At 49.4% G+C, this 22,461-nt stretch overlaps 1 protein-coding gene across 5 annotated transcripts in view; it reads left to right on the plus strand.

Moving 5' to 3' along the window:
* CNTFR (ciliary neurotrophic factor receptor) overlaps positions 1-12,868 on the plus strand; it is a 412,330-nt gene extending 399,462 nt beyond the window's left edge. For all 5 annotated transcript variants that reach the window (XM_077936575.1, XM_077936576.1, XM_077936577.1 and 2 more), the window contains 3 exons: positions 4,164-4,344; positions 11,832-11,976; positions 12,734-12,868. In XM_077936575.1, coding sequence (XP_077792701.1) covers positions 4,164-4,344; positions 11,832-11,976; position 12,734 — 327 coding nt within the window. In that variant the 3' untranslated portion in view covers positions 12,735-12,868. The remainder of the gene's footprint in view (positions 1-4,163; positions 4,345-11,831; positions 11,977-12,733) is intronic.
* The last annotated feature ends 9,593 nt before the right edge of the window (positions 12,869-22,461 follow it).

The raw sequence follows: 22,461 nt of genomic DNA on the forward strand, positions 1-22,461 counted from the left end.
ATGTTAATTGGAACATTTTTTTCAACTCATTATATATCATTTCCCATGAGTCCATTCCACTGTTGAACAGCTCTTCTTGTCAGAAAGTTTTTCCAAAGGTTTAATCGGCATCTCCTTTCTTGTAACTTGAAACTATGGGTTTGAGTCCTACCCTCCAGAGCAGGAGAAAACAAGCATGCTCCCTCTTCCATGTGACAGCCCTTCAGATATTTGAAGATGGCTATATATCTCCTCTCGGTCTCCTCTCCCAGCTCCTTCAAGGGCTCCTCCTAAGACTTGGTTTCCAGACCCTTAACCATCTTTTTCACCCTCCTCTGCACACCTTCCAGCTTCTCAGCATCCTTCTTAAATTCTTAAACAACTGGATGCAGTATTCCAAGTGTGGTCTGATTAAGGCAGAATAGAGTTGGACTATGACTTCCCTTGATCTAGACACTAGACCTCTGTTGATGCAGCCTAGAAGAGCATTAACCTTTTTTTTGCTGCTGAATCACACTGTTGACTCAAGCATTATCACCATACTTGAGAAAAGAGTGATGTAGCTTTGCAGCTTGTCACAGGAGAAAATGGGTTTATGTGCATGGGTTGGGGAGCCCTAAAACCTAAAGCTTCTGTCATTTGATCAGGGACTAGCGCCATGCCATTGCTCCAACTGGAAGCATCCCCGTGTACAACAGCACGCAAGAGGTTCTCTAAGGTTACTGAAGTTTTCCACAGGGTCAGAGTGCTTCATTTCTGTTCTCTGCAGCCGACTTGTGCTATTCTGTTAGCAATTTCAAATCCAGACATTACCAGCATAATTTGCTGGAAAGTTCAGAAACTCTGCTGGACCCAAACTGCTGGATATCTCAGTCCAAAGTCTTTTGGCGGGACCTTAAATCTGACCTTCCTAGCAGGACAATTTTAACAAAGTTAGCTAAGACAGCTTGCAAACAAGCCGAAATCTGTCCGATCTGAGTTGTCCTGCCAAGTCGTGCTTTGATTAGGCAGACAGCTCTTAAAAGGCTTTCCGGATTATTTTGGGAAACTGCACGTCCTGGTCAAATTGACCAGGACAACACAAAATGGGGTGATGACGTTTTGGAACTGCTTTGGTCTCTCCCCATCTCGAAATGGAAGGGCTGGCAGAGAGGCAAGCCTTGGAACCGTCTCTGAGCAATGGCCTGCACGCAGTCAGCTCATGCACAAAGGCGAATCCAGCCTCTAATCTTGGAGAAAGGAGAGGCACGGAAAGATGATGGTTGGGGGACTCATCTGGAACAAGCAAGAGAGCCTAAGGAGAGCATGTGAGCATCTTGGAATTTGGGGGAAGAGTCTTCAGTAAGAAAGCAAAGTCTCCAGACTCTGAGTCGTGCCTTCTAATAAGAATAATAACAACACAGTGGTACCTCTGGTTGCGAACGGGATCCATTCTGGAGGCCCATTCACAACATGTAAAGAGTGAAACCTGCAACGGTGCGTCTGTGCATGCGCGGGTTGTGATTCACCGCTTCTGCACATGTGCAAGCGGTGAAACCCAGAAGTAACCCTATCCGGTACTTCTGGGTCGCCGCAGGACATAACCTGAAAGAACGTAACATGAAGCAAACGTAACATGAGGTATGACTGTAATAATTTTACTATTTATACCCCGCCCATCTGGATGGGTTTCCCCAGCCACTCTGGGAAACACTAAAAACAGAATAAAACTTCAGACATTAAAAACTTCCCTAAACAGGGCTGCCTTCAGATGTCTTCCAAAAGTCTGATTTCCTTGACATCTGATGGGAGGGTGTTTCACAGGATGAGCACCACCGCCGAGAAGGCCCTCTGCCTGATTCCCTGTAACCTCGCTTATCACAGTGAGGGAACTGCCAGAAGGCCCTCAGAGCTGGACCTCAGTGTCCGGGCAGAACGATGGGGGTGGAGATGCTCCTTACTGGGCCGAAGCCTTTGCCAGTCCCTGGTCAGTTTTGTCAAGTGAACAGTTCAGTTGCATCTGGGCTTTAGTCCTGGGCTATTAGCAGGTTCCTTCTGCTTCCTAGTCATCTAACAGAGTCTTCCTTCTAACCCTCCAGCGACCCTTTCCCTTGACTCACAACGCCTCTCCATTCTCTTTCTAGCAATGGAGCTTTTCACCCATGCACGTGGAGCCTGCAGATCAGGGGTCTTGTACGTTACCTATGAACCCCCTTCCTAATCCAAATACCATTTATATCAATGGTTCCAGCATCTCTCCTCTCCCTTCAGCAAGGAGGACTTTGCAGCAGTCCCAGCTCCTCTATTGCCTTTGATAGTGGAGATTGTGATTTTGTTTCTATTGTCCGATTCTGATTTTTTTCTATTTTATTTTATTTTAATTATTTTAAAAAACAAACAAACCCAGAGTTGGCTAAGAGGTAGCCCAGGTGATAGGACCTGAGCTGGGGGTAAAATAGTTCCCTGTTGCCCACCCACCCCAGCCCCAATCCAAACACCTGCCTTTCCAAAGCTAATGATTCAGGAAAGCTGCTGCTACCATTATTCTGGAAGTGCCAATTTTGTGAGCTTTTTTTTTAAAAAAAAATGAGCCATAAAAGGGCCCAGAAGAGGCCTAGTATTAGGTGTGAATTGTGCAACTCACTCATTTATGGAGTGCATAATGGGAGGAGGCGGAGCGGTTATCTTGTGAAAATTCGCTGCAGAGGAAAAGTCCCTCTTTTCAAGGTTGACAGCTGAGAACTTTGATGAGCAGCAATGGATGGGGTGTGCTTGGGACTTTAGGGAAAGTCATGTGGAAAGAGGTGCTCTTCCTCTCAACTGGCCTTCCCCAACTGGTGCCCTCCAGATGTTGCTGTACTACAACTCCCTCCAGCCTCTGCCAGCACAGCTGCTGCAGATGTGGGAATTGGAGGGGGCAGTCCAGAAACACCTGGAGTGCAACAGGTTGGTATAGATATAGAAAAGCATTTCACTGGATGGCATGTGCAGGGCCTTGCAGAGCCAGGCAGAGGCCCAGGCCAGGTAGATAATGTGTACCCCCCCCTTTTTTTTACCCTGGGGGTAACTGAAGTCTTATAAATAAGTAAGTATATAAATAATTTTCACAAAAGTTATGCTGACAGATAATTTTATTTCAAGGCTTGAACCATATCTGCATATAAAGACAAAATGGAAAATATAGATATACAATGTTGTTGTTGTTTAGCTGTTTAGTCGTGTCCGCCTCTTTGTGACCCCCTGGACCAGAGCACACCAGGCACCCCTGTCTTCCACTGCCTCCCGCAGTTTGGTCAAGCTCATGCTGGTAGCTTCGAGAACACTGTCCCACCATCTCATCCTCTGCTGTCCCCTTCTCCTTGTGCCCTCCATCTTTCCCAACATCAGGGTCTTTTCCAGGGAGTCTTCTCTTCTCATGAGGTGGCCAAAGTCTTGGAGCCTCAGCTTCAGGATCTGTCCTTCCAGTGAGCACTCAGGGCTGATTTCCTTCAGAATGGATTGGTTTGATCTTCTGGCAGTCCATGGGACTCTCCAGAGTCTCCTCCAGCACCATAATTCAAAAGCATCCATTCTTCGGACATCAGCCTTCTTTATGGTCCAGCTCTCACTTCCATACATCACTAGTGGGAAAACCATAGCTTTAACTATACGGACCTTTGTTAGCAAGTTGATGTCTCTGCTTTTTAAGATGCTGTCTAGGTTAGTGCTTTTAAAAAATATATAGGGAATGTATGCTGCCCGAGGCCCCCTTTGGAATCGGAGGACTGGGCCAAGTGGCCCATATGCCCCCCCCCCTCTGTCTGTGCCTGGGCATGCAATCCCTGCTACATTTACCCAAGAGTAAGCCCTGTTATATAGCTGGATTTACATACACCAAAAAGGTTTTTTCCCTATCATCCAGAAAATACTGTATCTATTTGTCTGTTTCTCTATTGTTTGGCTCCCATGCCAGTTACTGCTCTTCAAAACCTAGCTGGGTTGGGTGCCCTCTTTGCCAGGCTAGGAATGCCAATCAAGATGCCCTCAGGCGCTTGTCATGGCTTCCGGGTGGCACTTGGCAGCTTCCTAACCTGTGCCATCGGACGTTTGGGCACCCCCAGTTCTGCGCAAAGCCATGGCCACAACATCTCACCCCCAAGAGGTGCTGGGATGCTGTGAATTCATCGGCAGCCCCCCCAATGACCCTTCCCTTCTCCCCTTTGCAGGTGGAGCTGTCGGACGGGACGACCCACATCATCACCGACGCCTACGCGGGCAAGGAGTACATCATCCAGGTGGCAGCCAAGGACAACGAGATTGGCACATGGAGCGACTGGAGCGTGGCCGTGCATGCCACACCCTGGACTGAAGAGCCCAAGCATCTCACCACAGAAGCCCAGGGAGCAGGTGAAGCCACGGAGATGCAGGAAGAGGAGGGTTTTCTGTGGGGACGGGAAGAGGGAGTCGTTTCTGGGGAGGAGGAGGTCTTGCTCAGGCAGGGCTAGCGCCAGGGATGGAGTCAGATGATGCAGAGGCCCTTAGCAGTGATGTTGACTCTTTGTTCAAGGAAACCAGACACAACTCAGCAGCAGTAGGTCTTGCCCCTGTGGAGCAGTTGGTCCCCATTTTCCACCCTTCTGCAGGCTCCTCCTCTCCTAATAATAATAATAATAATAATAATAATAATAATAATACTTTATTACAGTGGTACCTCGGGTTCCATACGCTTCAGGTTACAGACTCCGCTAGCCCAGAAATAGTGCTTCAGGTTAAGAACTTTCTTCAGGATGAGAAGAGAAATTGTGCTTCGGCGGTGCAGCAGCAGCAGCGGGAGACCCCATTAGCTAAGAACAGTTTCAGGTTAAGAATGGACCTCCGGAACGAATTAAGTACTTAACCCGAGGTACCACTGTATTTATACCCCGCCCATTTGGCTGGGCTTCACCAGCCACTCTGGGCGGCTTCCAGCAAAGTATTAAAATACAGTGGTCTGTTAAACACTAAAAGCTTCCCTAGACAGAGCTGCCTTCGGATGTCTTCTAAAAGTCTGGTAGTTGTTGTTCTCTTGGACATCTGGTGGGAGGGCGTTCCACAGGGCAGGTAGTAATAGTAATTTATTATTTGTACCTTGCCCATCTGGCTGGGTTTCCCCAGCCACTCTGGGCGGCTTCCAACAAAGATTAAAAATACATTAAAATGCCACACATTTAAAAATTCCCTGAACAGGGTGCCACCACTGAGAAGGCCCTCTGCCTGGTTCCCTATAACTTGGCTTCTCGCAGTGAGGGAACCGCCAGAAGGCCCTCAGCGCTGGACCTCAGTGTCCGGCAGAACGATGGGGGTGGAGACACTCCCAAATATTTCCCAAGCATCTCAAACTGCATCTGCTCACCTCTGGGATCTGGTTGTGCCCTTCTTATTATCCTGTGCAGACCGGGGTGGGAGGGGAACTTGTTGCGGCCAGAGAGGGAGGCTCCTGGGATTATTCAGCACCCTTTTGACACACACACCCTTTCCACTTCATGCTGTGATTCCTGCATGTTTGGGGGTTGGACTAGATGACCCTTGGAACCCCTTCCAATTCTTCTGTACTTCTGTGTAGCCCATTTTGTAGACCAGGTGGGAGATTCCGCATCAGAATGAAAGCAGTTGGAGGGTAGCAGCCAGGCGGGCCACATCCCCTTTCCTTCTGCGGGTGCTGATATTGTCTGCGCCTGAGGCCCACCAGAAATGGAGTCCTCGGCCAACAGGGAAACAGGTCCCAGATGTGGCCGACATCTGGGAGGTCCTGTAGCCAGCTTTGAAAGTGGAGGAACTTGCAATGCATGGCTCGCCGCAGCCAGCCCTGTAACACCCAGGATTCCTGAGTGCCGCCACGGTTGCTCAGAGATAAGGAGTTTTGCAAAACAGCCCCTTCTTTCCATGCCAAAGATGGGCAGTGCTGGCATAAAGGACTTTTGCCTTGGTCGCGCTGGTTGATGATCTCCGGCAGGCTAGGGACAAAGGTGAGAGCTGTTTCCTAGTTCTGCTGGATCTCTCAGCGGCGTTTGATACCATCGACCATAACATCATTCTGGACCGTCTTCAGGGGCTGGGAGCTGGGGGCACTGTCATACAGTGGTTCCGCTCCTTCCTCCTGGGCCGTGTCTAGAAAGTGGTGGTGGGGGATGAGTGTTCAGACCCCTGGGCTCTCACTTGTGGGGTGCCTCAGGGTTCTGTCCTCTCCCCCATTGTTTTTAATATCTATATGAAGCCGCTGGGAGAGATCATCAGGGGGTTTGGACTGGGTGTTCATCAGTACGCAGATGACACCCAGCTCTACCTCTCCTTTAAATCAGAACCAGTGAAGGCGGTGAAGGTCCTGTGTGAGTGCCTGGAGGATGGATGGCGGCTAACAGATTGAGGTTGAATCCTGACAAGACAGAAGTACTGTTTTTGGGGGACAGGGAGCGGGTTGGTGTGGGGGATTCCCTGGTCTTGAATGGGGTAACTGTGCCCCTAAAGGACCAGGTGCGCAGCCTGGGAGTCATTTTGGACTCACAGCTGTCCATGGAGGCGCAGGTTAACTCTGTGTCCAGGGCAGCTGTCTACCAGCTCCATCTGATATGCAGGCTAAGACCCTACCTGCCCGCGAACTGTCTCGCCAGAGTGGTGCATGCTCTAGTTATCTCACGCTTGGACTACTGCAACGCGCTCTACGTGGGGCAACCTTTGAAGGTGACCCGGAAACTGCAATTAATCCAGAATGCGGCAGCTAGACTGGTGACTGGGAGTGGCCGCCGGGACCATATAACACCGGTTCTGAGAGACCTGCATTGGCTCCCAGTACGTTTCCGAGCACGATTCAAAGTGTTGGTGCTGACCTTTAAAGCCCTAAATGGCCTCGGTCCTGTATACCTGAAGGAGCGTCTCCACCCCCATCATTCAGCCCGGACACTGAGATCCAGCGCCGAGGGCCTTCTGGCGGTTCCCTCACTGCGAGAAGTGAGGCTACAGGGAACCAGACAGAGGGCCTTCTCGGTAGTGGCGCCCGCCCTGTGGAACGCCCTCCCATCAGATGTCAAAGAGATAAATAATTATCTGATATTCAGAAGACATCTTAAGGCAGCCCTGTTCAGGGAAGTTTTTAATATGTAACGCTGTACTGTTTTTAACACTGATTGGGAGCCGCCCAGAGTGGCTGGGGAAACTCAGCCAGATGGGCGGGGTATAAATAATAAATTATTATTATTATTATTATTATTATTATTATTATTATTATTATTATTTTGAACTTTTGCAAGAATCCACCCGTTTTGCTTTGGAAGGAAAGTGGTGGTGAGCTGGGTGCTTCCCTATGGGGTGCTGTGGGAGTGGGCTTCCTGCTCTGCCAGGGGGCTCAACGAGGGACCCTTCCCAGGGCTATGATTCTGTGTCCCTGAGGAGTTTCTGCCTTCTGCCTTTGGAGTGGCTCTTCCGGGGTTAACGCGCCCATTTTGAAGGGCAAAGGCATGGAACCACAGAAGGGCTCTTGCGCTCCAATCCTGCTTGCAGACGTTTCCCATTGGGACGTCTACATGGCCACTGTGCGGAGAGGATGCTGGACTAGGTGGGCCATTTGGCCTGATCCAGCAAGCTTTCTTTATGTTCTTAAAGGACCCCTGACCATTAGGTCCAGTCGTGGCCGACTCTGGGGTTGCGGCGCTCATCTCTCTTTATTGGCCAAGGGAGCCGGCGTACAGCTTCCGGGTCATGTGGCCAGCAGGACTAAGCCGCTTCTGGCAAACCAGAGCAGCGCACGGAAACGCCGTTTACCTTCCCGCCAGAGCGGTACCTATTTATCTACTTGCACTTCGATGTGCTTTTGAACTGCTAGGTTGGCAGGAGCAGGGACCGAGCAATGGGAGCTCACCCCGTCGCGGGGATTCGAACCGCCAACCGTCTGATCGGCAAGTCCTAGGCTCTATGGTTTAACCCACAGTGCCACCTCCGTCCCAAATTCTTTATGTTCTTACGTGAGGGTAAAAACTCTGACTACCTGAATGATGCCCCTGCCACCCCAAAGTGGTTTTTCCATTGGGGTGCCCATTTCTTAAGCTCTGTGTCTCGTTAAGTGTTTCTGGCTGGAACACCATTCATTAGGCTCGCAAAGTCCCCATTTCCCTCGACAGCACCACCACACAATAAAACTCTCCTCCTTCAAAAGAGGTTCTTGCTTCTACCAACACCCCCCAACAGTAACAGCGCTGATGGCCAAGGAGATAGGCTTGCACAGAACTTCACAGGTTTATCAAAGGAGCTGAGGTCCTGCAATGACTTTATCTGTGTACAGAACTCCAGACCCCAAGACATAGCAATGGCCCTTGAAAAGGAGTCACAAAAGTTCAGCTCAAGTTGCTTTGGGCTTATCCAGACTTCCTCTTGTCTCGCTTTCCTCCAGAGAAAACTACTCTTTGGCACTTAATCAGAGCAAACAGCCATCCAGGTTTTCTGTGGATTGCTGTTTGTTCTGATTCAGCACTAAAGAGCAGGCTTTTTCCTGGGAGAGGAGTGGGGCAAGGGGGAAACCACTCGGACCCATGATTTATAGGCGCAGAAGAAGAGGAAGTGTGGACAAGGCCTTTGTCTGGCCCAGCCTAGTACTGTCTACTCTGATGGGCTGCTGCTCATTCTCCTGGGTCGTCTCAGGCAAAGAAGGGTAGCTAGCTGTATCCTTTTACACTGGAGATGCCTCCTGGAAAGGAGATTCTAATTAAACATCAGGAAGAACTTCCCAAGCGTGAGATCTGTTCAAGAGCAGAATGGACTCCCTTGGAAAGTGGTGAACTCTCCCTCGCTGGAGACTTTTAAGCAGAGGTTCTCCATTGTCTCCTGAGACAGTTGTTTGCCAACAAGGATGGCCAACGATAAGGGATTATTCAGCTGTGAGTTGGACTAGATGACCCTTGAGGTCCTTTGCATGATCCTGCATGCAAATCCCATGCTCTGCCCATTGGGCTAAAGTCCCTCTCCCATCATGGAGGCAGAGAGGTCTATTAACAGCTGTGAACCACGATAATTCAATGGAACTTCCTTGTTCAGATGCAGTCTACCTCTAATGCCGGGGATGGAGGAAAGATGAGCCAGCCCCATGCTCTTCTTGCGACCTTCCCAGCGGCTCATGGTAGGATCAGAACACAGGATCAGATGGACCTGGGTCTGATCCTGCAAAGCTGCTCTTCCGCCTACCACTTGCCAGCTGGCTATGCTCTCCCCACCAGGAAAGGGCAGCGGGGTTTCAGGAAATGTGGGAACCAGAACAGGCCGTGTGCTTCGCAAAATCTCTGGCAAAAGGCGCTGTCCAGTGTGGGTTTTTGTAGCAGCACACAACGGGAAGCCTGTTAGCGAGGAAAGCCGCAAAGTTAACAACTCTCTGTTTCTAGGAAAGAGCTGGGCTGGCTTCCAAGTGCATAATGTGATATCAGCCTCTGGCTTCCCAGAAGCAGCCGTGCAGAGTCTGGGCTGGTCCCCTCAGCTGGCACCGGCGCTTGTGGGGTTGGGAAATCGAGGAGAAAAAAATGCTGTCCACTACTAGGAAAGCACCGGGAGGCCTGCCAAAGACCCTCGGGGCGTCTGGTTGTGTGCGCACACACACAGGGGAATGTGCAAATTATCGGTGCTGCCCAGCTGCACGACAGACTGTATAGAGACGGCACATTTCGGCACGCCAAGGGGGTCAGCTCTTAGGGGCTGCCATGCAGGTGAAATCACCTGACAGATTCGGAGAATGTTGCAAACCGCATAAACCCAGACTGTGCAACATCACCCATGCTCCCCTCTTTGGTCCTGTTCAGTTCTTTAAGGTGACCATTGGTGTGTTGGGGACGGGCTGGGGTCTCTCTGCGCCTGATAGGTCTTTGGGTGCCCCTTGGCCCAGAAATGGCCAAAGCCCAAGCCTGAACATTATTCCCACCTTTCCTTGGGCTTGCTTTTATAGTTATAGGAAGCGGGTGGCGCTTGTGGTCTAAACCACGGAGCCTCTTGGGTTTGCCGATCAGAAGGTTGGCAGTTCGAATCCCCATGATGGGGAGAGCTCCCGTTGCTCTGTCCCAGCTCCTGCCAACCTAGCAGTTCAAAAGCACGCCAGCGCAAGTAGATAAATAGATATGGTTGCAGTGGGAAAGTATACAGCATTTCCGTGGCTCTGGCTTCCTTCACGGTGTCCCGTTGCGCCAGAAGCGGTTTAGTTCTGCTGGACACATGACCCGGAAAGCTGTCTGTGGGCAAACGCCGGTTCCCTCGGCCTGAAAGCGAGATGAGCGCTGCAACCCCATAGTCACCTTTTAGTGGACTTAACCATCCAGGGGTCCTTTACCTTTTTACCTGTTTATGGTTAAGCAAGTGCAAATCGCTTTCAAGAACTACACCAAATAGTCACATCAGTGCAAGACAGGGGATTTCAAGGCTGGAGATATTTTGCAAGTGTCACCTGCTTTTTCATCTTTTTATCTACCTGTTCACTGGTTTTGATTGCCTCACACTGTTATTTTGGGCTCCGTTTTTTCCCTTAACGCTGGTGCGACGAAGTGTCCCTGTGACATCACCCCATCCAGTTTGGGATCATGCAGCCAATGTTGCAGTGTCACAGTGCAACATACCCAATTGGCTTAGGTTGTGTGATGATGGTCAGTAACAATAAATGCATGCCTCCGTGCCCCGCCTCCCCCCCCCCAAAAAAAAGGCAAAACAAGTAACTCTTTGTGCCCATTTGCCCCAAGAAAGATTGAACAAGGGACTCAGTGATGGTCAGTGTCCTGCGACTTGGACTTTAGCGTGAGCAGAGACTGCCCTCTGGTGGCCATGCGGCTTGGCATGCAAGTAGGAAGGGCAGCCGGCATCTTGCAAAAGTTCATTGCAACTCTGAGCCCCATTGACATCAATGGCATTAATTGCTCTCCTAACGAATATCGTTTAGCAATGTTCTCCAGTGGATTGCTCTTCCTCATCCGTCTCTTGGTGGTCCCTGTGTGGTGCTGTGAAAATAGCACCCAACATTATTATTCATATTATTAATATGGTTCATTTCATCTTTATCCTGCCATTCCAACATGGAGCACAGGGCAGAGTACATTCTCGCCCCCCTCACAACAACCTTGCAGAGTAGGGCTGGGTGAGAGACAGCAGCGTTGGATTGCATGGCTGAGGGAGGAGACCTTGCTTGGAAAATCAATACAACCCAGGTGGTTAAGAAAGCCCAACAGAGACTCCATCTCCTCAGAGTATTGCGGAAGAATGATGTCAATCAACATCATTCTCCTTCTACCGGTCCACAATAGAAAGCGTCCTTTCCTACTGCATCGCGGTGTGGGACACTGGTTTGACATCAACTGATAGGAAGTGCCAACCTAGCAGTTCGAAAGCATGTCAGAGTGCAAGTAGCTAAATAGGTACCACTCCAGCGGGAAGGTAAACGGCATTTCCGTGCGCTGCTCTGGTTCCCCAGAAGCGGCTTAGTTATGCTGGCCACATGACCTGGAAGCTGTACGCCGGCTCCCTCGGCCAGTAAAGCGAGATGAGCGCCCCAACCCCAGAGTCTGCCACGACTGGACCTAATGGTCCGGGTCCCTTTACATTTACATTCTGCATGGACTGGTTGCATGGCAACATGTGCAAGTGGCTTGAGATACCTATTAGGTCCATATATTACCATATAGCATCTATTCAACAAATAAAACAGCAACAATTTGTTGTTGACAAAGGGCAGCTGGACATAGAAAGGGCCCCATTACCTTCAGGAGCTGAGGGCCTCATCAAACCTAAATCCGGCCCTGACTGTACATGACTCCATGGGGCAAGGAGAGGAGGCGCTGCTGGACACCCGCTCTACCTGTGCCCCTGGCATTAATCCCTTTCCCTTGCTTTCCCCTCTCCTTCAGAGACGACGACCGCCAGCACCTCAGCCTTTGTGGTCCCCACCACCACCAGCATCGGGAACTCGGAGGAGCAAGGCAGCGATGGAGCCATCGCCCTGTCCTGGGTGGCTAGTCTGCTATTGGTGGCTTTCAGCATCCACTTTATTTAGTGAGTGTCTCTTAGGGCCCCTCCTTGTGGGATGAAGGGGGCAGGGGGGAAAGGGGAAAGAAAACAGGGGGGGTTATATGGAAGCTGGCATCCGTCTCTCGGGAGACGCTGGAGGGGTCAGCCTTTGGGGGTGAGGTCAAGCCGTGGGGAGGTTGTGGCTGTTGGGACCATGGACCGCTCTCCCTGTGGACTCTCCTTCCTTGGAGGTTTCTCAGCAGAAAGTTCTTCCTGACGTTTGGCCCCGTGAGAAGAGGCTGCTGGACTAGACAGGCTCTCCATAGGATCTTTCTGTTGTTGTTAGATCGTTTTTATTAATTTTCCAATAAAAGACATCCAATTAACATATCAAATCATAATCCCGTAAAAATAAAAAAATAAAATAAGGTTGAATTATCTTCCGAATTGTAATTATTAACTTTACGGCTTCCCATAGTCTGCAGCTTGAAGCATGTCCAAATCTCAGTCCTGCCTCTCAGCGATTTTTCCATATTTCCACATCTCGATTTCAACTCTCCATAGGATCTTGTGGTAGCCAATTTCCTCCTCTTTGCATTTGTCCAGTCCCTTTCTAAAACCATCCAGGTCTCTCGCCATCACCGCCCCCAGTGGCAGTGAGTTCCAGGGTTTAACAAGAGGCGGTGACGACCACCGCCAATTTGAATGGCTGCCTCAGAGGTTGGCCAATGTGGGAACAGGACGCTGGACTGGGGGGGGCACTTCTTATGTTCACTTTTCCTTTCCCTCCCCCTTCCTCTAGACTCGGCCTCGGAGCCCCGCTGAGGAGGTCCCCGACTCACCGGAACGTCTGTCTTTGCTTCTGTTTTGCACATGGTCTGAAGGACGTGTTCCGTTTCTCTTCATCGCTGCACTTCTCAGAAGGCCGAGTCCCCCCCCCCAAAAGAAGATCCAAGGGGGCCCAGGCTCTCCGCCCGCCTGCCCGCCTGCCTGCCACCCAACCAACTACAAACTTACCCAGAACTTTGCAAAGCCGCCTGACTAAACCTTCAAAAGGACAGAGGAGCTCTCCTCGCACGCGAAAGTGACAGGCGGGAATGTGGGGTGGGATTGGGGGCGGGGGGAGGAGAAAGGCAGGCCTGAAGTGGGGGGGGAGGGAGGGAGCAGCAGCCTGGAGCACCAGCCACCCCCCTGGCCCCGGGTTCAGATCATACAGCTAAACCACCACGCCAAAGACCCTCTGCTGGGCATGCTTTGAACCCGCAGCCCGGTTCCTGGACACAGGAGCGCGACAGATGGACGGACGGACAGGGCGGCTCCGGGAGGGGAGGCCATGAACCTGACGCCCAGGGGGGGCTGCCCCACAAGGCCGGCGTTCCCCTTCCTCCTCTTGGCAGCTGTGAGAGAACGAACCTTTGAGCCCTCGGCCGGGCAGAGAGAGTCAAATGTTCCCGCGGAGGCATCGCGGCTCTGCCCCACACATCACGGTGGGGGGCGGAATAAAGCAAGCGCCCCACCGGGAGCCACGAGAGGGGTGCGTCAAGGCGGCTGGCGGGTCTTTGTTTTTTAAAAGAAGCCGTTCGTAACTGTCCCACCAAAGGAGACGTCGGGAGGGGGTCCCATCTTGGAAAACACACGCTCACCCCTTCCCTCCCGCCCCATTTGTAGCTGTGTGTCCCCCTTCCGTTTATACAGAGAAGCTCCTTAGGTTTGTGTATTGGTCTTATTATTGGGGAGTGGGATGTATACCCGATGGAACTGTAGCTAAACTAAGATGTCCTCTTGGCCCCCCCACCTCACCCCAAACTGCCCTGTTCCCTCTCTTCGCCCCTTCCCCAAGTCCTGTTTTGTAAGAATCCGGCTTCCCCAAATTCCCTTCCTCTCCCTCCCTCCCCCCCCCCTCGTTTCAAAGTGCAGTATTGAACACCCTACGCCCTATTATTCCAAAACGATAATATACTGTATTTGAACTTTTTATAGATGTGTATATATATAAAAAAAACTTTTAAAATCACACACACTTCACTGAAGGAAAAACAAAAAAACAAAACACCCGCACTCACACAAGAGAGAGATTGTTCATTAAATGTGACCATTTCATTATGGCTTTTTTGTGAATGTGGTAAATGGTTTGGTTTGGAGCCTTGGAGCCAAGAGGCTTGAAACAAGGAAGAAGAAGAAGGATCTGCCGTCTCATAAATGAAGGTGCCAAGGCAATAAGGGGGGCACATGGGGGGGACAGGACGCACACATAAGGGGCACCTTGAGGTGTCTTTGCAAACTTCGTCCCACCACAAGGAAGAACTTTCTGGCAGTAAGAGCCCATGGACGGTGGAGCAGACTCCCGAAGAAGGTGGTGGTCTCTCCTTCTTTGGAGGTATTTAAGCAGAGGTTGGTTGGCCGCCTTCCAGGTATTGTGATTCCAGGCATTGGAGGGGGCTGGACTGGATGACCCTCAGGCTCCCTTCCAACTCTGCAGCTCTAAGATTCCATCATCTTCATCATCATCATCATCAAACTTTTATTGGCATCACTTACAAACATTCAGAATAAATAGGCAGTGAGTCGTCACCATATTATTATTATTATTATTATTATTATTATTATTTATTTCTACACCGCCCATCTGGCTGGGTTTCCCCAGCCACTCTGGGCAGCTTCCAATAGAATATTAAAAACTCAATAAAACATCAAACAGTAAAAGCTTTCCTAAACAGGGCTGCCCTCAGATGTCTTCTAAAAGTCAGATCATTTATTTCCTTGACATCTGGTGGGAGGGCGTTCCACAGGGCGGGCACCACCACCAAGAAGGCCCTCTGCCTGGTTCCCTGTAACTTGGCTTCTCGCAATGAGGGAACCGCCAGAAGGCCCTCGGTGCTGCACCTCAGTGTCCGGGCAGAACGATGGGGGTGGAGACGCTCCTTCAGGTATACTGGACCATTTGGGGCTTTACAGGTCAGCACCAACACTTTGAATTGTGCTCGGAAACGTACTCTGCTAATTTCAATTTCTGAAAAAGAAATAATGGCCAATTCCACACTTGTGCCCCCTACTCTGCACATATTACCTCCAAGGTCCTCTTGATTCTGATGGTGTTAATGTTCAAATAACCTTGCTTCAGGCGTTACATCCTTATTTTAATTTTTGGTTGATGAATCAGTTCTAATTTGGATGTGAAAGGTGCCTTTTCTTCAAATCTCTGCCGGAGCCCAGCAATGCGATGGGTCCTGTTCTGTGGGGACACTTTCCCCCCCATCCCTGGGATAGTTCAGTCAGTAAGGGAAGAGGCTCTTAATCTCAGGGTTGTGTGTTTGAGCAAAAGACTCCTGCCTCGTCGGGGGTTGGACTAGATGACCCTCGGGGTCCCTTCCATGATTCAATTGTCTCCCCCACCCCAGCACTTCCTATCCAGTGGAATGCCAACACTTCTACACCTCTCCAGATTTTGGGTTATGCAGACTCACTCCGAGCCCTGCTCACCTGTCCTTGAAATGGGGGGGATGCTCTGAATGCAGAAGGTCCCAGGTAGGAGGCCTGGTTTATTCAGGTGAGAAGGATCTCAGGTACCAAGGCAGGTAAGGAGGAGCAAACCCCTGTGTTGCAATACAGAAGAATCTGCTCAATTACAGCTGCAACACATGGCTAATAAATGTAGTAAATGTATTAGTACTATTAGTGGTTAGAAAGTCATCCAAAATTTACAAATCATCAACTTCAAAATAATATACAGTCATACCTCGGGATAAATACGCTTCAGGTTGAGCGCATTCAGGTTGCGCTCCGCAGCGACCCGGAAGTAACAGAGCGTGTTACTTCTGGGTTTTGCCGCTCGTGCATGCGCAGATGGTCAAAATGATATCATGCGTGGAAGTGGCAAAATGCGACCCACGCATGTGCAGATGCGCTGTCGCGTCTTACATTAAGTTCAGGATGCGAACAGGGCTCTGGAACGGATCCTGTTCATATCCCGAGGTAACACTGTATATACACTGTATATACAGTGGTACCTCTGGTTACGTACTTAATTCGTTCCAGAGGTCCATTCTTAACCTGAAACTGTTCTTAACCTGAAGCACCGCTTTAGCTAATGGGGCCTCCTGCTGCTGCCACGTGATTTCTGTTCTCATCCTGAAGCAAAGTTCTTAACCCGAGGTAATATTTCTGGGTTAGCGGAGTCTGTAATCTGAAGCGTCTGTAAACTGAAGTGTATGTAACTCGAGGTACCACTGTATATCGGTCCATAACCAGGAAGTAGTCAGCGTGATGAATTGCTGTGAGGGAACACCATGTCGCAGGCGGGATGCCTTTCAATGGATGATGTCCAAAAGTATTGTGGTGGTGAGTGTTCCAACGTGAAGAATTCAATAGCAAGCAGCTAACAAGCAGAACAGAACAGTATATCCGGACTGAATCAACTGTTTCGAAGACGAATCTTTGTCAGCAAATAATGTTTGATAGAATATCCATTCAGGTAAATGTAATACTTGTGGATCAGAGCTCACTTAGTGTGTGATCTTTTCCCTCCTGCATTTTTGAGGAAAATTTGTTGTTCCTTGCATCCGCATCCCACATTCTTCTTTTTTAAAAAAAGATTTTTATTAAAGTTTTCAAAAAATTACAAAAAGAGAAAAGAAAAAGAAAAAATACAAAGTAAAAACAGTTAAAAACAATTCAATCTTTCCGTATCTTATCTTTCATTTGCTTGTTCCCCAGACCTCCTCACACCTCCCTTTTTTGTATCCAGTTCAATTAGTTGGTTCAGCAAATCCTTTCCCTCTTTGTTTTTATCCTAATCTTTAATCTTAATATATTATAACTTTAGATTATCACCTGTTAACAATCCATTTTTGCACATCTTTATAACATTACTGCTGAAAACCACTTAACTTCAATCCAACATCATTCTAACATTCGTTAATTTTGCAGTATTTCTGTAAATAGTCTTTAAATTTCTTCCAATCTTCTTCCACCGACTCTTCTCCCTGGTCTCGGATTCTGCCGGTCATCTCCGCCAGTTCCATATAGTCCATCACCCTCATCTGCCATTCTTCCAGGGTGGGTAGATCTTGTATCTTCCAATACTTTGCGATAAGTATTCTTGCTGCTGTTGTAGCATACATGAAGAAAGTTCTATCCTTCTTTGACACCAATTGGCCGACCATGCCCAGGAGAAAGGCCTCTGGTTTCTTCAGGAAGGTATACTTAAATACTTTTTTCATTTCATTATATATCATCTCCCAGAAAGCCTTAATCCTTGGGCATGTCCACCAAAGGTGAAAAAATGTACCTTCAGTTTCTTTACATTTCCAACATTTATTATCGGGCAAATGATAGATTTTTGCAAGCTTGACTGGTGTCATGTACCACCTGTACATCATTTTCATAATATTCTCTCTTAAGGCATTGCATGCCGTAAACTTCATACCTGTGGTCCATAACTGTTCCCAGGCAGCAAACATAATATTGTGTCCAACATCTTGTGCCACATTCTTCTCCAAAGAGCTCAATGTGGCGTAATCGTTCTCCTTCCTCCATTAATCCTCACAACAACCCTGTGATGTAGGTTAGGCTAAAAGGCAGGGACTGCTGCCCCCCCCCCAAGGTCACATGCCCAGTGAGCTTCGATACTGAGTGAGGATTTGAACCCCCATTTCTCAGGTTCCAGCTCAGTGCTCTAACCGTTACACCACACTCCCTTGAAGACAAATCAATGTGCAGGCATCCACCTGTCGTGAGGATTGTGTCAACGCAGATGCGCATTGTTTGGGGTCCCTCCAACGTGGTGTTGGAACTCCAGCAGCCATCAAAATCTGCAACTGGACCACGGAGGGAGGTTGTGGTCCTGTCCCATTGCAGGATTTCTGCAGCAATGCACGCAATGCTTGGGCATGAGCCCTGGACCCTTTGCTTGAACTGGAAAAGAAGGTTGTGCAATTCATACAGGCAAGAGTTCCGAATGAGTGGGGCTTTCGAAAGACTGCTGCTTGGATTTAATTCACCTTACTTGGATAGCATTTTTTGCAGAGGAGAGGCTAACATGGAGCAATTTTCCACCATCCCAGGTTGGGTTTCTTACAACTCCAGATAAATTTACATCTTAGGTAACGGTGGTGTCAGATGACCCTGGGTGGGAGCTATTCAGCATAAAAACATGGAGCTGGAAGGTTGGAAGGATCCCTCAAGTCATCTAGTCCATCCCTTTACAATGCAGGAATTTCAACTAAGCTTAGGGCCCTCGTATCTATGGGACCGCCTCTCCTGGTCAGCCCTGCAGAGGACCTTAAGGTCCATGAATAACCATAGTTTAGAGGTCCCGGGCCCTAAGGAAGTCAGACTATCCTCCACCAGGGCCAGGGCCTTCTCAGTAATGGCTCCGACCTGGTGGAATGCTCTGTCCCAGGTGACTAGGGCCCTGCAGGATTTAACCTCCTTCCGTTGGGCCTGTAAGACAGAGCTATTCCGCCTGGCCTTTAATCTGAATTCAGCCTGATCTTTTATTCCCCTTCCTTCCCTCCGTCTCCTCTTTTTATGAAGATTACCCGCTCTGGGACCCCACAGCTAATCCTCCCCTGGTCTCCTTGCTGGCCCAAATAGGACTAATTTAGCCAGCTAGCCCTGGTGACCATCTAATGTTTATTGGATGGATTTTCCCCCTAAATGATTTTTGAATTCTGAATTTATTGTTATTCACATTTTATACAGTATTTTATGCTGGTTTTTGTTGCATCAATTAAGTGTTTTACATTTGTTGTTAGCCGCCCTGAGCCCAGTTTTCTGAACTGGGAAGGGCAGGGTATAAAAATAAAAATAAAAACTAAAGCATCCCTGACAGATGGCCATCCAGCCTCTGCTTGGAAACCTCCAAGGAAGGAGAGTCCACCACCTTCCATGGGAGACCATTCCACTGTTGAACAGTTATTACTCTCAGAAAGTTCTTCCTGATGTATAGTTTGAATCTCTTTTCTTATAACTTGAATCCATTGGTTCAAGTCCTAACTTCTGGAGAAGAAGGAAACAAGCTTGCTCCCTCTGCCATGGGGCAGCCCTTGAGATATTTGAAGATGGAACTCATATCTGCTCTCAGTCTCCTCTTTTCCAGGCTAAACATACCCAATTCCCTCAAACGTTCCTCATCAGGCTTGGCTTCCAGACCCTTCCCTTGATCATCTTCCAGCTTGTCAACATCCTCCTTAAATTGTGGTGCCCAGAATTGGACACAGTATTCCAGGTGTGGTCTGACCAAGGCAGAAGAGAGTGGTACTATTACTTCCCTTGAAGTATACTTCTGTTGATACAGCCCAGAATAGTATTAGCTTTTTTTGCTGCTCCATCACACTGTTGACTCATGTTGAGCTTGTGGTCCACCAAGACCCCTAGATCCTTTTCGCATGTACTGCTAGTAAGCCAGGTTTTCCCCATCCTATATTTGTGCATCTAGTTCTTCCTGCCCAAGTGCAGAACCTGACATTTGTCCCTCTTGAAATCCAAGTTGTTTGTTTGGGCCCATTTCTCCAATCTGTTAAGGTCATTTTGAAACCTGATTCTGTCTTCTGCAGCTTTAGCTACCCTGCCCAGTTTGGTGTCATCAGCAAGTTTGGTGAGCATCCCCTCAATTCCTTCACCCAAGTCATTTATAAAGACGTTGAACAATGGGCCCAATACATCCTGCACCATCCCGTTGTGCATGGGCTTTCAACAGATATGCAGGTGCTGCTATGTACTGGCGCATGTTAGAAAGGCAACAGAGCCCTTGAGAAAATATGTGCTATTGTTAGCTACTGGTTGTGAATGGAATCTGTTCTGGAGGCCCGTTTGCAACATGAAAAGAGCGCAACCTGCAGTGGCGCGCCTGAGCATGTGTGGGTTGCAATTCACTGCTTCTGCGCATGTGAGTGATGTCATTTTGCGCTTCTGCGCAAGCGGCGAAACCCAGAAGTAACCCTTTCTGGTGCAGTGATACCTCAGGTTACATACGCTTCAGGTTACGAACTCCGCTAACCCAGAAATAGTGCTTCAGGTTAAGAACTTTGCTTCAGGATGAGAACAGAAATCGTTCTTCGGCGGCGCAGCAGCAGCAGGAGGCCCCATTAGCTAAAGTGGTGCTTCAGGTTAAGAACAGTTTCAGGTTAAGAACGGACCTCCGGAATGAATTAAGTACTTAACCCGGAGGTACCACTGTACTTCCGGGTCACCACGGGACGTAACCTGAAAGAACGTAACATGAAGCAGACGTAACATGAGGTATGACTGTATTTCGGATGGGTCCTGGGTTTTCAAAATTGGCTCTGAAAACTCACTAATCCTCCCCTGCTCGCAGCAGTGCGCGCGCATCAAGGAGCTCGCAGCATGGAAGTTCAATATGCCAAGGGGCAAACTTCCCATCAACCCCACTGTGGGCTCTTACATCCCTCCAATGAGCCCTAAAAACTTTTAGCAGTGCAATAAAAACTGCACCAGGGCCCCTAATTAATTCCTAATCCTCGTTTCCTGGACCTCGTTCCAGGAGGGGTGGGACTTGTTAATGGAGATCTGGTTGGGGAAAGAGTCGTTTTCCCTGCTCAGCTGAAGGAAGAGGATCACTGAAGCCAGCGCTGGACAGACCCCCACCCCCAAAGGACCCCCTACGTGGCTCTCGGGGCCAGTGCAAAAGGTTGTGTCACTAAAGGGTCGCTTGTCACCCAGCTCTGGAAACACTCATTCCCCTGTCCCCATTAGAAATCACTTTCTGACAAACCAGAAGAGAGCTTGGGATGTTGGTCACTCTTCCTCCATGATGGCTTTGCAAAAAAGCCCCAAATAACCAAACCTCAAGAGGAAAAGGCAAGGAAATTTGGTATGGTTCGCCTAGGCTCATAGCTGTCCATGGAGGCGCAGGTCCATTCTGTGTCCAGGGCAGCTGCCTACCAGCTCCATCTAGTACGCAGGATGAGACCCTACCTGCCCGCAGACTGTCTTGCCAGAGTGGTGCATGCTCTGGTTATCTCCCGCTTGGACTACTGCAATGCGCTCTACATGGGGCAACGTTTGAAGGTGACCCGGAAACTACAACTAATCCTGAATGCAGCAGCTAGACTGGGGACTGGGAGCAGCCACCAAGACCACATAACACCGGTCTTGAAAGACCTGCATTGGCTCCCAGTACATTTCTGAACACAATTCAAAGTGTTGGTGCTGACCTTTAAAGCCCTAAACAGCCTCGGTCAGGTATACCTGAAGGAGCATCTCCACCCCCATCGTTCTGCCAGGACACTGAGGTCCAGCGCTGAGGGCCTTCTGGCGGTTCCCTCGCTGCGAGAAACAAGGTTACAGGGAACCAGGCAGAGGGCCTTCTCGGTAGTGGCACCCACTCTGTGGAACACCCTTCCATTGGATGTCAGGGAAATAAACAGCTATCTGACTTTTAGAAGACATCTGAAGACACTTAGCCCATTTGGTTGCATGCAGCACTCCCCTCTTTCTAGCCTTCTTGCAATGAGTTTAAAATCCTTTACTTACAGAATGCTCCAAAGGTCAGATTCATGCATTTATCCAGGCAACAACAAGGCAGAATACTCTGGGGTAGAAAATACAGAATACGTGCTCTAAGCAGAGATCAGAACTTTGACACGTCTTCCTTGGTCAGTTACATGGAGAGTGAGCAGGAAGACAAGGCTTCACCTCCACCCTCATTTGGAGAGGAGGGGGCGTGGCCTAACTGAGTCTAGGAAACCCATCTCTATTGTCTTAACCCTAGTTAACCCACAAAGAGATGTTCACGGGGAAGAGATAACCTTGGATGGCAGTGGACTCTGCTTTGGTGGAGGCCCATCTGTCAGTGATTCTTTAGCTGTGATCTGGGTCAGACTAGATGACCCCAAGGTACTAAAGCACCCATGACAGGCGGCCGACGAACCTCTGCTTAAAAGCTTCCAACAGAGTCCCCCTTCTGAGGCAGTCCGTTCCACTCGGAAGGTAGAGGGCTCTCCTTCCCAGCCATGTCTTGCCCTCCCTCTCCACTTACTCACCAGGAGACCTCTCTTTCTTTCAGATCCTCCCCCCCCCCCAACCACAGGAGAGGAAGGACCTCCAAGGAAGGCGAGCAAATTAGCCGGCTTCTCCTCGCAAGCTGCCTTTTAAATGCCCCATTACCAGGCTGCACCGCTTCATCATTTATTAATGTTTCATTAGTGTTGAAAACATCTGGTAATTAATTATGCGCTAATTATAGATTCATGGCCCTGGGCCCTGAAAACCCGGGTGATTTATAACAGCTGACGGCTCTCCATCCAGCCCCCTCCTCAGGGGAAGCGCTGGTGAGTCATGTCTGCTCCCAACCAGGGCTTGAGCCTTCGCTTTGTCAGAGGCACGCAGAGCCGGTTCGCAGGGGCAGTGCAGACTCAGAACCGAAGGAGAGCCTGGTGGATCAGGCCCAACGGCCCATCTAGTCCAGAGTCCTCTTGCTGTCCTGAAGACGTTCTGCTGGCCAGAGCCACCAGCAGGAGCAGCTAGGGGGTGAACCCACCCTGGGACCCAGGCTCCAAATATTTTCCT

This window comes from Podarcis muralis, chromosome 11, assembly GCF_964188315.1.
Source record: "Podarcis muralis chromosome 11, rPodMur119.hap1.1, whole genome shotgun sequence".
In the NCBI taxonomy this organism is placed as follows: domain Eukaryota; kingdom Metazoa; phylum Chordata; class Lepidosauria; order Squamata; family Lacertidae; genus Podarcis; species Podarcis muralis.